This window comes from Hoplias malabaricus, chromosome 3 (genome assembly GCF_029633855.1).
Source record: "Hoplias malabaricus isolate fHopMal1 chromosome 3, fHopMal1.hap1, whole genome shotgun sequence".
NCBI classification, from domain to species: Eukaryota; Metazoa; Chordata; class Actinopteri; order Characiformes; family Erythrinidae; genus Hoplias; species Hoplias malabaricus.
Window position 1 is genome coordinate 32,988,813 of NC_089802.1, and position 15,112 is coordinate 33,003,924.

General features: G+C 39.6%; 1 protein-coding gene across 3 annotated transcripts in view; it reads right to left on the reverse strand.

Annotated features, from left to right (window-relative positions):
- drosha (drosha ribonuclease III) overlaps positions 1-15,112 on the reverse strand; it is a 183,368-nt gene that overhangs the window by 52,509 nt on the left and 115,747 nt on the right. For all 3 annotated transcript variants that reach the window (XM_066665982.1, XM_066665981.1, XM_066665980.1), the window contains exon 23: positions 2,771-2,815. In XM_066665982.1, the coding sequence (XP_066522079.1) occupies positions 2,771-2,815 (45 nt within the window). The remainder of the gene's footprint in view (positions 1-2,770; positions 2,816-15,112) is intronic.

Below are 15,112 nucleotides of genomic sequence, written 5' to 3' on the forward strand. Positions count from 1 at the left end.
CTACAATTTGCTTTACATCGTGACTTGAGCCTTTTTTTGTTAAATCAAGAGTAAAGTAAGCCCAGTATTTACATTTACAAAGGACACTGTTCATCAAGGTTCAATCCTGGGCCCATTTTATATTGGGAATAGCTCATTCTTTTATACTTTTCTTGAAAGATAATTCTTAAATCTGCCAAATCAAGATATGAGACAGTTTGCGAGATATATCTGTGTGTGTCTTTGTGGAGAAGAACAGGAACATGAAAGTACCACAGCACTGTGCCCTGGGGTGTGTTGTTTTGTTTCTTGGTTCAAGCAGAGCTGCTAATCTCATCTCTGAACATGGGCCCAGAGGTTGCATCACTCTCCTGCATTCATATTCTCATACACTTTCTCAATCCCTCTTTTCCTCTCTTCCACTCCCTCTTTCCAATTCCTTCCCTTTAGCTCTCTCCATTTTTCACTGTCTCACTCTGCTTCTCTTGTTTATCGCTCATACTCTCCTCACTGTCTGTTTCACTCTAGTTCTCTCGTTTATCTCTCCTACTCTGCTTCTGTCTCTCACTGTTTATCTCCTTCTCTCTTCTACTTTCCTTCTTTTTGACACTGTACCTCTTTCATTCAGTCTGTCTCACCCCTTTATTCCTGTCACTCAGCCTCTCATTCCCTCTCTCTGTATCTGTTTCTCTCCATATCTTTCTTCTTCTCACTGTTTCTATTTCTCTCTCCTTCTCCTCTCATTCTCTCAGCCAAAAAAGGATCAGTTCATTCAGACAACGACAAACTGTATGAACTGTACCTCAGCGCTTGCGCACACACACTCAACAGCACAGAGAGAGAGAGAGAGAGAGAAAGAGAGAGTGAGAGAGAGAGCGAGAGAGAGTCAAGAGTGTTTGGGGGATGATGACAGCTGGCTGTGATTGAGAACTTTAAGCTTGCGCCTCTTTGACCTTTCAAAACATCCTTCTCAGCTCTAGCCATGATTAAAGCAAAGTTCAAGACCAGAGAGAGGGAGGAAAAACACCCATATACCCACAAACAGACCCAGTGACTCAACAATATTTTCTCTCTCACTCACAGTCTCTCTCTCTCTCTCTCTCTCTCTCTCACACACACACACACACACACAGTCTCTGTCTTTCTCTCTCTCTCTCTCACACACACACACACACACACACACACACACAGACACACACACAGTCTCTCTCTCTCTCAACAGTGAGTATTCCCCTGAGTGGTGTGTGACGTTCCTCTGTAATCCTGTTACAAAATCTTTGATCTTTGATTCCAAATCCTAAATTCAAAATTTCAAAAACATTCACTCTCCCCTTTCATCTGACAGAGAGAGAGAGAGATGTGTGAGAGAGAGGACAGGGTGGGGGTGATGCGTGCGTGTGAGAGAGAGACAGAGAGGGGTGGGGACATAGAGGGGAAAATGAGAGTCGGACCAGAGTGCACAGAGTGTATAAAGCACTGACATCTTTAATTCTGGCCCAAAACAGTTCATCATTATTATGATCACCATTATTGTGATTATTTATGCAAATGATCCTTTAGCCAATCATAGCCTTTCACTGGGTGTTTTGATGAATGAAGGACCTTGAGTAATCCAACTAAAGGCTATTACTCTGGTGTTATTACAGGTCAGTCTCTAAGCAGGTCGCATCAAGGGCTTGTTAATAAGTGCTTCATTAACTGTGAGGCACATTGCGATCGCAGGTTGCTGCAGTGTAATCGCTGTATGGAATATTATTTATACCTTATCGCTCCAGAGGATGAGTTCATATGAACGTTGTCGTTTGTGCTCTCAGTTCATTATTACTCAATCTCACTGGCTTAGCTTAGTCTTCTTTCTCAGTACACAGCCTGATCAACTACTGTGTGGAAACAGGTCAACTTTCTAGCGCAGGCAGTTCGGACACGACAGGAATTCTCCCATGTCCCATCGCTCCAGTGTGGATGGAAAACAAATTCAAAACAATGCAAGGATGCCAGGTCTAAGAAAAACCTGTGAAACTATAAATCTGCGAATGTATTGCGAAAACGTCATGGAGTAATATACACAAAAATGTAAGTAATATATAACAACCCTAAATGTTTTGAAAATCCTTAGACACCTTAAATATCCTGCCTACAGGAATACCTTAATGTGGCTGAATTTTAAGGCAGCATCAAACCACTCCTCAGCCACAAAGGCAATCCCATGATGCAAAGCAAGCACAACTCCCATTTATTTCATTTTCTCCCAGAGAAAAGCAATTAAAACTGATAAAAACGGGAAGACTAGAATCCATCGCGCTGAAACGCTGAGACAATGCTAACCGCTGAGGTAAGTAAACACTGGCCCCTCCGAGCATGTTGAGACACCCAGTGCCAGCATGTTAGCCACATAAAAAGATAAATAAATAAATAATAAAAAAGAAGAGGTCTTGGAGAAAACATGTTAGCCCTCGCCCTTCCATTTCGGGGTCACTGTCTGTGACTGGGGTCTTCTCTTAGCTAAAAGGGGTGGAACTGACGGTGACTAAACTGGGAAGACGACGAGTTTTAAACTTGAAAACAGTTAAAATGATGTAGGGCAGAAAGTTCTGGAAAACAGTATAAAGGTGCTGACAATCGTGGAACACTCTGCCATAGAAACAGTGGTTGTAAATGTATCAGCATTAGTGTGGACAAGGCAGAACAGCTAATGTGAGAAGGAGCACGGACTCCAGAGACTTCACACAACCTTCTGAAATAAGCAAACACTTCATAAGTATCAGTGCGGAAGTGTAATGTGTGCTCTCACCTGTAATGGATGTGGAGGGTAGTTCAGCCAAACCTCCCTGAGGTCCTGCGGAGGAAGGGAAGAAAAAGAGAATAAGCTAATAATTGACGTTACGTAAGAAAGGAGCTGGCTGTGGAGAATGAGACTGCATTAATGAGCCGTCCTTTGGGCTCCGAGAGTGGGAAGCAAAACGCTTTTCACAAACCCAACCTTATTAAGTCGGAAAATGTGACGGCAAATACAGTTCTGCACCTTTTAGCCTCGTGCTAAAGGTTAACCAAAACTTAAAGAAGTGCGGCAGAGCGGCTTTGGCCTCACATTCTGCTGGGAGGCGGAAATAAATGAAATAAGAATGAATCAATAAAGAATAAATAAAGATGTAAATAATCTGATAAAGGCAAAGTAAGTCTACCAGCTTTAGCATTCATGTCAAGCTGATCTACATATTGATAAATCAGGCATTAAAAAACAATGATTTCCATTTACATTCATCTACATCTCATAACAGCTAGTTCACACTTCTTTTATCGTAACTACAAAAAGCAAAGTAGAGGTCAGCTGAAAACACTTTTTGGCCAAGGATGTTGTAAAAGACCAGTAAATTATGCAATTTACCCATTAACAGCCTGATTTTAGTAAGCTGCAGCCAAACACAAGCATAATTTCATCACTGTCCAAAGAAAAGCATGCATCTCCATTTTGGTTGATTTTTAGTTTATCATTTGAATGAGGCAGCCGTCCTTCACACTGTGAAAATTTCATAATGAATGGACCAATAGAAATGCTCAAACTTGTACTTGTACTTGTAATAAAAGTACACCGACAATTTACATTGATTTCCATTGAAAATAGGTTATTTCCTTCACCTCTAAAGTTGATACAGGTTTTTCTCAGGACTTTGACGATTTTAGTATGTAAACGTTTAGGCACTCTACATGTTTTGTCTCTAAACTTATTCCTATACAGAGAATTAATTTATGAACATTTTAATCCACAATTTCTGTTAAACTACTGAAAAATATAGTAATTGTTTTAATAGGGTTTTTTTTTTAACAAAGTCAAAATTCAGCACGCTTGGAGGAGACTACTAACTAAGCTAATTAATTCCTGGTTTATATGTGTTCATCATACACAGATGTTTGCATACACACTGAACATATACTCGGGGGCAGTATCCAATCCAGAATGTACAAACAAGCAACAAAATCAGGTGCTTAGTTGGTACAGAATGAATGGAAGCAGCAGAATCCTAGGAAAATAAAGACATTGGGGTTTCATTTTATACATTTTGAGGATCACCTGTGTTTTTTTTTCTCATGACCATGGCTACAAAAGAACTAAACAACATTTACTTGTCATACAGCATCACAGTCAGATAACACTTAGCGGAGGTATGTACATCAGCATACCTGTCAACATCTGTACAACACCCAGCTTTAACAGAATTGACTAACATTGTGCTGAGTGATGTGGAAAGAGAGGACCATTCCAAACATACAAAGAGAGGAGGAGCAAGGACAACTTGGCTGTGACCAAAATGTAATATATTTTTTATAATTTTTCCAATATGATAAACTAATTAATGACAGAAAAAGTGTGCACCGATTTATCCTCTACCTAAACCACTTCATAGCAGGGGCCCAAAAGGGCCTACCTTGTCTCCTAAACTATTCAGACAGCTGGCAATACCACTGTGGCAGCCATGGCCTAATGGTTAGAGAAGAGGGGTTAGAACTCGAAGGTCAATAGTTTGATTCCAATGACTGGCAGGAAAAATAGACCTCCCTCTGCCAATCTACAGCTGAGGTGCTCATGAGCAAGGCACTTAACCCCCAACTGCTCTAGGGATGGCTGTCTGCTGCTCTGGGTACGTGTTCCTTGACCCTAGTGCACTAGCGTGTGTGTGTGTTCACTGCCTCAGGTTAAAGGCGGAAGACACATTTTGTTTGTGGTCAGAAAAAGAAGACGTGGTTAGATATATGAACTATGGTATGATGGTATGAAATGGTATGAAAGCTAACGCAACACAGCAGTTGTACACGAGTGTGTGTCCAGTTCCCTGAACATGGCTTTTAGAGTCTGCATCAGTCTCCAGGCAGCGCTATTAGCGTTAGTGTCATTACTGTTCATGAGCCACTTTACATCTCAAGTCGCTTGCAGTTAACCTCACACATTGACATTTAAACTCACAGGGCATCATTTAGTGCAGGCGCTGAAAGGCTGGCACTTCACAGTCGGACCTTCACACAACTGGAAATGTTACATCACATCTCTGCGACGTCACAAAGCCCAAATTAATCAAGACAAGAATGCAACACACGTAAACACTGCATTAGTAAACAAGATTAGCGGCTAGTGTTGCTAATATATCTAACATGGCTCCTGCTAAGAGAGGTAACAGTCAGTCGTCTTCTCAAATCATGTTAGAAACCAGACATTATACTGACACCTAGTGGCCTGGATGTACACGATATTCTGTACTAAACTTATTTTACACATGGCTGCTTCCATTTATGGTATGCAGTCTCCTTCAGTGAGCCGCACTTGTGGGGAAAAAAAAACGTCATGTGACCAGGGGCACCCACATTGTATATGAGAGGTGGTAGTACCAATGATACATAAATACATTCAGGTGTTATTTATACAGTGCACATACTTTTTTTTTTTGAAGGGGACATGTTAATGAAAATATCACTTCTTTAATTAATTAATTAATTAAAATAATAATGAAATCTAGAGCCCACCAACCTCACAAACTCTGAAACGAGACCACCCAGTCAGTTTTTGTGGGACTATAGTGTTTTGAGAGTTGTCCCTGCCCCTTGTCTTAAATCTCTACAATCACAGCGTGGGTGCAAAATCAAGGTTAACCAGAGCAAAACAAACACAAGTGCTAAGCAATGTATGTACTGAGCTAGAATGAGAATGGAGTACAAAGAGAACAAAGGAAAAACCAAGCTTCTGCTTCTCACTCCTGGGCTCTTGTGCTAAGCTTAACTGTGGCTCATTATCATTTAAAGGAACAGGCGCTGAAGCCGGCCGTTCTAAACAGGGCTGTTTAGACAGGGGGAGAACGCTGCTGTGGTGTTTGATCCTTGCAGTATTTTGATGTCAAATGAAGTCACAGATGTTTCATTAAGACCCCAGAACTGTGTTCACTTGTGGAAAAGGGGTGGAACATGTGCCCTTTTAAAGGAACACTGGGTAAAACTTGAGGTTTTTGCTTCTGGGGCTCCCCCTAGTGTAAATCATTTTACAGCACTGCACTAAAATCAATGGAGAGGAGGAGGGAAAAGGATTGGTTTCCCACACTCCTCCAGAGGTTAGTATTGATGCTTTTCCACTTTGTACGTTGTTTCCGCTAGCACAGCTCCCCTACGAAATGGAGCCAGTGATGTCGCAAAACCGCTGTCTCTAACGGGAACTGCAGGTTTTGAAAACCACAACAATGTCGGCGGTAATGTTAGGCGCTGTTTACACGTTGTGTAGACACGTGATGTTTTCGTTTTTTGGCTCCATGCCCTGGTTCACACAGAGCAACTTTCCTTGTTGTGTGTTCAGATTTCGCTGGAGAATTTCATCAGCCATTGGCCCAAGGAGCGTTTAAACATCTTCTAAACACCTCAAGGTAAAGTTACGAGCTACTGTTGTGAGTCGGATAAAAAGAAATGTGAAATTTTAAAAGCAGCGAATTTAAGCTGGAGCTCTGCATTTAGTGGTGATAGACAGGTCTCTGGGGTGCATCAGCGCTCTACAGGATTTTACATGATTTAGTACATGCTCGACTTGGTCGGAAACATAACCGAGCAGGGACTCAAAACTACCTTATTCCAGGGACCAGGTACTGGATTTGGCCAGTGGAAAAGCAAAAGAGCTGAGTCAAGTCGAGTCTTGTAGGTTCCATGTAGTGGAAAAGCACCAATAGCAGCTATTTGACGTATTGTCCCTTATACAGCTCAGTGGAGCATCACAACGATACTGAAGTTGTAATTTTAAGATGAAAATATTACATAGTTTTCCTGCAATGTAGGTTTAAATGTGGAATATAGAAAGTCACCATAAATACACCTTTCACTGAATATGTGAAATGAGTAAAATAACATAAGCCACAATCATAGCTGCCATATGAGAAGGGAGGTCATCTGCCTCACTAAAATGTCCATGTCAACATACTTTATTTATGAAATGTTGACACAAGTACACCAGCTGATCTCCACAACACTATGTGGCAGCCTAGTCCTGTTTTAAAAAAACACCAAACGGCCTGCGTTTATAATGCTTCCCTCAAGAAACGATAAAAGTGCCTTGTTCAATGGCATGAAATGGTTAAACCTTCCAATACACTTGATGACTTCTTTTTTAAAAAGCCCAAATCTGCCTTGGCTGATGTAAGATGACAGTTTGAGAATGCAACTATCACAGAGCCAGTAATGAGTCAATTGACGGCTTTATAAGTCATTCTGGCTTCGTTTATACTGCAGGTAAAATGGCCTTCATGTGTTCACTGCACATATTTGATTGTTTTTGTTTGGTGGTTTGCAATAAGTTTAAAGGGGACATATTCTACCCTTCTGGAGTCTTCGTGAAATGTCTGTGACATGCTTTGGTCAAAATACCCCAAGGATCAAACATCACAGAATTATCCCCCTGTCTAAACAGCAGAGTACAGAGCAGCCTGTTTCAGGGGCTGTTTAAATGAGAATGTCATTTAAAGAGTCATAAAGAGTCATAAATGAGATATTGCTGTCGTCCTGTTGCATCAATCCAGCGCTGTGATTGGAGAGACCCGGATGAGGGAGGAGGGCAGTTTGAAGAGTCTGCACTGTACAGAAGCAGCAGCAAAAATTTGACACTACCGTCTCTACATACATTTTGTGTGTTCTGCTCATGTTTAACCTTGCCTTTTGTACTCTTACAAATGCAGGTCCAAGCACTGTGATTGGAGAGATTGGAGAGGAGGCGGGGCAATTCTAGTCTCTACACAACATGTAAAAAGCAGCACAAAATGAGAACAGATCGTTTTATGCCATGCTTTCGGACCACAAATACGGACTGCTGGTTTTGTTTCACAGTTTGTAAGTTGGTGGACTCCAGATCCCAAATGTGCACATGCACTGACTGTCCCTTTAATGTGGCCTGTATATTACAATATTCTGATTAGATCATGCTCCAGAACTGACCCTCAACCACCAAGCACCTTCCACTCGTCACCAAAACCCAACAGAAGTCGTTATATCTTTCTGCCTTTATACGAGCAATGGCTTTAAATTCAGAGGACTAACAATAAACAATAAAATGTCTGGGATAAGCCAATTGTAGCAAAAGGTACAATATAAATTAATAATTTATACAATACTATAATTGTGAACAAAATAAATTTGTGCTTGTTTTAATTCTAGAACTTAAACATATAGGGAAAAAGTTTTTAGTGTACATATGTAAAATAAAGCAGTGGAAGAGAGGCGAATGCAGCGACATAACACTCATACACACTAGATAATGAAACTTGATCTCAGTGAACCTTAGACACCTGCGCTTCTCTCTTTTATATTCTCAAATTAAATTAGATTTTGTAGCTATTTATTAGGTTTCTCTTGTTATAAAGAACTGTGTTCATTAGTTTAAACCACACATTCTGGCCTCGTTTGTCTCCCAAACAAAAAGTCACTAAGGGTAACCTTAGGAAAGGCACGCAAATTTATACCAAAAACGAAAAAGGACTACATCAAGTTATTGGCATTCACGAATGTGTGAAAATTATCGAGAGCGGGTGATGTCAGAGAAGCACAGTAAAAACTTGTTGAAACAGTCAGTACCTGCTTCTGTGTGGTGAACCACATCTCACACTTCAGGGAAGACATTACACTTGACTCGCATAAACTCAGTATATTGTGTAATGTACACACACGTATACTATTCTTGAGATGGCCTGCCCTGACCAAAACCTCTCTCGAATGTCACCCACGGCCACAATGATCGTGAAAGTGAAGTCTGAGTACACTCTGAGGTTTGATTAAGGTCTTATAATTACATCCAAATCTGGCATGGGCGCATGACTTGCTTGTGTGTTTTACGGGAGATAACTTGGAGTATTTCAATTACAGTCATCTCCGAATGCTTTTCGTGATTAAGGTTCAATTAAAAAGCTATTTAAGAGAAACAAGTCTGCCGAAAGTGCTGGCAAGATAATTACAGACATCACCGCGAGCGACAGAGATACAGAAAAATATGCTTTAAAAAACCTTTAAGATTAATGCTGAAAGGAAAAAAGCTATATATTTATATATGGTTTACTACATCATTTCAACACAGAAGCTGTCCTTGACATCGTGTAAACGTTTTATAATGATTGGACCAATAGAAAGCTCCAAAATTACCTTCCATTGACATTTAAGAAGCCCCCCCCCCTTCTCCTGTAATGTTGTAATTTTGGACATTCGGGCTGGACGATATGGGCAACATTTATATCCCGATATATTTCTTCATTTTGGTCGATACAATATAATACGATATAATTCCGATATCTATATGAATATCTATAAAACCCACAGACAAACGTCCAAGAATAAACAACAAAAATGACATCAACCTCAGGGCGCAGTCAAAATTAATATTTTAAAACAAACTTTTAAATTGAATGTGCTGAACTGACAAAAGTGCCAGATGTGTGTGTATATACTGAAATATTGAAATCATAGCATTATTATTGAAACATTTTATATTGTGATATATATTGATATAGAATTATTGCCCAACATATTCAGAAAAACAATGAAAAATGAAGCCAGAACCCAAAAATAAATTAAAAAAATCAGCCCATCTTTGGGGAAATAAAAGGAAGAGGCAGAGTGGAAGCAGAAAAGCTTTGTTTTCAGACATCTACTGTATGAGGAAAGTCCTGACAATGCAGCTGAAAGAGGGAAAGAGGGAGTAAGGAAGAAGAGATTCCAGTGGTTGAGGACGTGAGTTAAAACAGACCACATTCCCAACAACTCCTTAGCCAAATGACCACTCATGTAAAGTATGTACAAAGCTTGGGAGGTGAGAAGTAATAGAGAAAAATAAAGCCAGAATTGAAGCATTGGGAGCAGGGAGGGGGCACAGAGAGGGAGGAAGGGTCTGAGGGATTGAGCAGAGGGAGTGTGTTTAGTCATCGTCTGGCTCTTGATCGTTAATAAATGCAGCGTATTTTATTAAGCCCAAAGGGGCTTAGTGAGTGGCGAGGGGCTAAAGTGGATGACCCTCTACAAAACAGCAGCGGAAAAGGAGGTGTCAACAAAAACAGACTGGGTGGTCTTGTTTCAGAATGTGTGGGTTGGGGGGCTCTATACTCCCACATTAAAAAGCACCAGAGGTGGGTAGTAACACACTAAGTTTACTCCGTTACATTTACTTGAGTAAGTTTTTGGATAAATTGTATTTATAAGAGTAGTTTTAATGCAGCATACTTTTTACTTTTACTTGAGTATATTTGAAGAAGCAGTATTTTAACCCCGTTTCATTCTGCTCGCTACTCACTATTTATTTTTATCGATCTGTCCAATGCACAATCTCTTTGTTTTGATTGGTCAAGACTTCCAACAAAGGCTGTCACATGACTGTGTCTCACCACTCAATTGTAGCCACTAGGGACTTTCACTAATCAAACAGAGCCAAGCCATCACATGACCACACACAAAATCCCTGTGGCAAACACAGGCAGAAAAAGCACAGTACAATGGCATAGATGACGTGTGTTTTGCAAAAACCCATCACCCCTGACCTCACATAAATTCAATGTTTACTCTCCAGACAACCAAAAAATACCCATTGTTTTGTTATTAAGTTAATGTGGCTGAATTTAATTCATGTTATTTTGTAAAGATTTAATTTATTAGTGCTTTAGTTGTTTAAGAGATAGTCTCTGGCTCTAAATTTGTTCATTGCTGTTTTATATTTGTGTGCATTCAGGTGTATTATTTGACGTTCTGATTATTAAACAAAGAGGTTCAGCAGCAGTTACTCAGTACTTGAGTATTTTTTTCACTTAGTACTTTTTACTCTTACTCAAGTAATTAATTGGGTGACTACTTTTTACTTTTACTTGAGTCATATTATTCTAAAGTAACAATATTTTTAGTTGAGTACAATTTTTGGCTACTCTACCCACCTCTGATGAGCATATAAACTGAAAATATAATTTTGTTATTATTATTATTTTTTAAATAATATATTCCCTTAAATATTTTGACTACTTTATAACCGCATAAATCTGAGGATCCAATGAGTCTTTACAGCAACTGGTTTGGCTGGTCTACACATCTTCAGTGGTCTACTGGGATCATGTCATTGCTTTGTGAGTTAATCGCACTTAAGTGTAGTCTTCATGTACTGCAGACACCAAACAAAGACACTGATCTAGAAGTGTTCAACCCGTCACTGTGTTGAGCCATGTATGAGAGAGAGATAAAGGTCACCGTTACATTAATGCACACACATGATGATAAACTGACACTCGTTCCTATGTTTGAAAAATCACCGAGCTATTAAACAACCAAGAAACCAACATAGAGCTGGGCGTCAATTTACATCTGATACTGAAGGTTTTAGTAAAGAAAAAGTGTGGAGTTGATCATATTTCAAAAGTGAAAATCAAGTCAGGTTTTTAAAATGCCCTCAGACATTATTTATTCATTTCATAATTGTTCCAATTATTTTCTTTTCTTCTTGCCTTTGTACTTTTGTTTACCTCTGGCTTTCTTTGCTCTCTATCTTCATTATTTATTCATTACGTTGTATTTAAATTGTGTCCAATCCATACATTCATCCTGGTCAGAGTCACTGTGGGTCCAGTGCCCACCTGGACTAAATAGGCATGAGGCAAGAACACACCCTGGACAGGTTTATCATAAGTTAATATTGCAAATAAAATGACCAGTGCTCCAAATATAGCAGGTGATACCAAACATTTGAACAGTAGTGTTTTGGAACACTGTTCTTTAGATAAATAAAAAAGAACATAAAACTATTTTCAGAACAACTATCTCTTTTTTTGGAGAGAGAGAGAGATGGAGAGACAACTAATTCTTATTGATTTCTTGGCATATGCAAAAACAAAACGGTCTGAATTGAATCAGCGAGGATGCTTAAACAGACCATGTTCCCAATCAATAAACATTATACATTTCCAATGAAGAAAACATTGCTGTGGCTCCTCCCAATCATTAGCTTTCAGTTAATATCTTCCAGTGTTAGGGAACCTTTGTTTATCTATGTATTTATTTTAAGAATTTGTTATTATCACTGATTTGATACCAAGTGTCAGTCCTGATCCATCAAAAACTGGAATTAATCTGGTCTATATATAATCTCAGAAACAGTAGTCTCTCTCTCTCTCTCTCTCTGTAGGACGGCCCTCCCTCTTCCTCATCACTCACCAGATCCTGACCCATTCTGTTAGCTAACATAACAGAGTTTAGAATTCTACTCCAAGCCAAGCTTGGAGAGCTCCAATGATGGTATGTATATATGTGGTGTTTCTGGTCTATGACCAGAAAAATCAATAGAAAATAATGCTGACTAGTATACTGACTTCATTATGACGTGGACAAGCGGTTTGGAAAGAAACAGGGTCAGGTCATTCCTTCACTGCCCAAAGATAAGTATATCTCCATTCTTATCAGATTTCCATTTTTCTAATCAATTGAACTAGAGCTGGACGATAAGGCCAAAATTTATATCACAATATATATATCTTAATTTCGGTCGATACAATATAATTCCAATATCTGTATTATCTAAGGGCATTGAATTAGCATGGACAGAGATGACATGTCCCCACCAATATCCAGCAATTACTGAATTGTCCCACCAATAATTTGATCCCCTCCAAAAAAATTAACCTAGAGGTGCAGAAAGGGTTAAATCACGTTCTCTACTCGAGTCCTACCTCCTCGTAACACATGTGACCAGTGTGATTGGTTGTGCCTTTCCCTGATGTAAAGTGAGTCTCTGTAAGTTGGTTGTTAGCAGTGCCAAAACTGGAAGGAAAACTTTCCAGTCACAAGTATTATTGTGCAAGACTCAGGTGCATCATGGGTGACACATGGGTGTTAAAAGTGAGTGAGGATGGCAGTATAAAAGAAGAAGGTGGACAGAGCTATTTTTCGAAGAAACGTGTAAGTCACTTAAAGTCAAGTTCGCTAATGAAATGAGTCCATCATAATAACAGCAGGCTAAAATCGTCTGTAGCTATGAATAACACGGTTTGGAAATTAACTGCACAACAAACTGCCAATTGTCAGTTCACTTACAATGTCGTTTTATCACGGAGCCAAGGGGGGGAGAGGGACACAAAAAACAGGCAATTGGGGTGGGTGTAAGGGGGTTTGGTGGTAGATTTATAGGTCCCCACCAATGTCAAGAACAAATCTACACCATTGACTGTATGAACAAAATAAAGGCGACAGAAAAACTGCCAAGAACTGAAAAGCAACATGACATTACCATCAAGCAAAAACCTCTTGGTTTTGTCAATGTTAATATTTTTAAACTAACTTTAAAATTGAGTGCATTGAACGGATGGAAGTGCCCTGTAATGACCTTCAGTCAGTGACAGATGCTGTAAATAATGTTATTGATATATTGAAATTGTGTTTAAAAATCATTTCATTGTTATTGAAACAGCTTATATGGTGATATATATTGATATTTAAATATTGTCCACTACTCTTTATACTGCGTGAAAATTTGATGGTGGAAGGACCAATAGAAATGCTTATTACACTGACTTTCATTCAAATTTAAATGTTTTCTGCAGGTGAACAGTTCTGGCCTTTTAATGAAATGTCTATGACTGCTTTGATGTAAATACCACAAGGATCAAACAGCAAAGCAGCATTTGCCCCCTGTCTAAACAGCCCATTTCATCACCTGTTCCATTAAATGAGTATGAGCCACAGCTGAATTCAGCCCAGGAGTGAATTCTGGTTTTTAGCTGTTTTCACTTGGTTCTCTTTCTTCTCCTTTGTCATTTTCTCAGTATTTAATCAGTGCTCGGATTTCTCCACAACTGTGTCTGGTTTGGCTTTGTTTAACTAAGGCAGGTCCAGTGCTGTGACTGGGAAAACCCAGACTAGGGGGCATTTGTGAGTTGAATGTGCACATGCCCTGAAAAGCCGTTTTTTTTTTTTTTTTTTTTTTTTAATATGTCCCCTTTACAACTTGTTTGCCTTCTCTTGTCAAGTTTCCAAATTCGGAGATACAGTGTTTTGTCGTGGACAGCGATGATATGTATGTGTTTTTTTCTCCTGTGGCAAATGGCCCCGCCTCCGTCTCCTCATAGTGTCCCTCCTCGACCAGCCCGGCACTGTAATTACCCCTGATTGTGGGTTATGTATGCCCGCTGTCACACAGACTGGCACGGGGCTCCATCACAGACCACGGTTCTGCTCCGGGTGGCACACATCCATCTCCACGCTCTCCGGCTGCACAGCGCAGTCACCATGGCAACATCCATCACCCAGCTCCAACACTAGAGCTGATGCTGCTGTTGAATGTTAGTGGTGAAAAAACGATGTTCCGCGCTTCAAAGTGGAATTGGCGACTGTAACAGCCTATTAAATGTTGCCATGGTGAATATAATGTAGTGCCATTTTGTTAGCGACTGTTTTTTTTTTTTTTTAAAGTGTGCACAATGATATCTGTAGCATAACAGCATCTGCAGGCATTCTAAAAAAGAAAATATTGCCACTGTACAAAAGTTTATATTTAAACAGAGTTTAAAACTAGTATTTGAGGGTTTGATTGATGGTACTCTGAAGGAAAACAGGAAACACTAAGTTTCATTGATGGATAAATGAAATTCCCTGTCCAATGGCAGCAAAGTAACTTTGATACTACCACCACCACCACCACATTTTTTTGGTGCAGGTGCCATATTGAGGACTGATTTCCTGATTTCAGAGAGCAGCATTTACGTAACAGATGGGAAAGATGGTTGCATTTACCTCATACACAGCTCTTCTCCATGCACTGGGGAGAGGGTCACAACACTCACAGAAGCTCACCGCTTCTTGTGTCAGGGGGTAAAGGATCCCACTGTGTTGCATAATGACGAGACAAAGTCTGTTTTCCTGTTAGCCACATTTGCATTATTGTCATAGGACCTTTGTCATAATGGAAAACTTTCAGCACTTAAGTGCAGTTTAACGCCAATGCATTTCTCTGCCCTTGTGAGAGCGAGTTACTCATACACAGATTATATACAAGCTTCAATAATCCTCTTATTTCAATTGTGTTATGTTTTAGAGACTACAGGCACAAACTACATATTCTTTAATTTTAACATCTAAATGAGGACTAAATGTGTTGAAAGAAACAAAG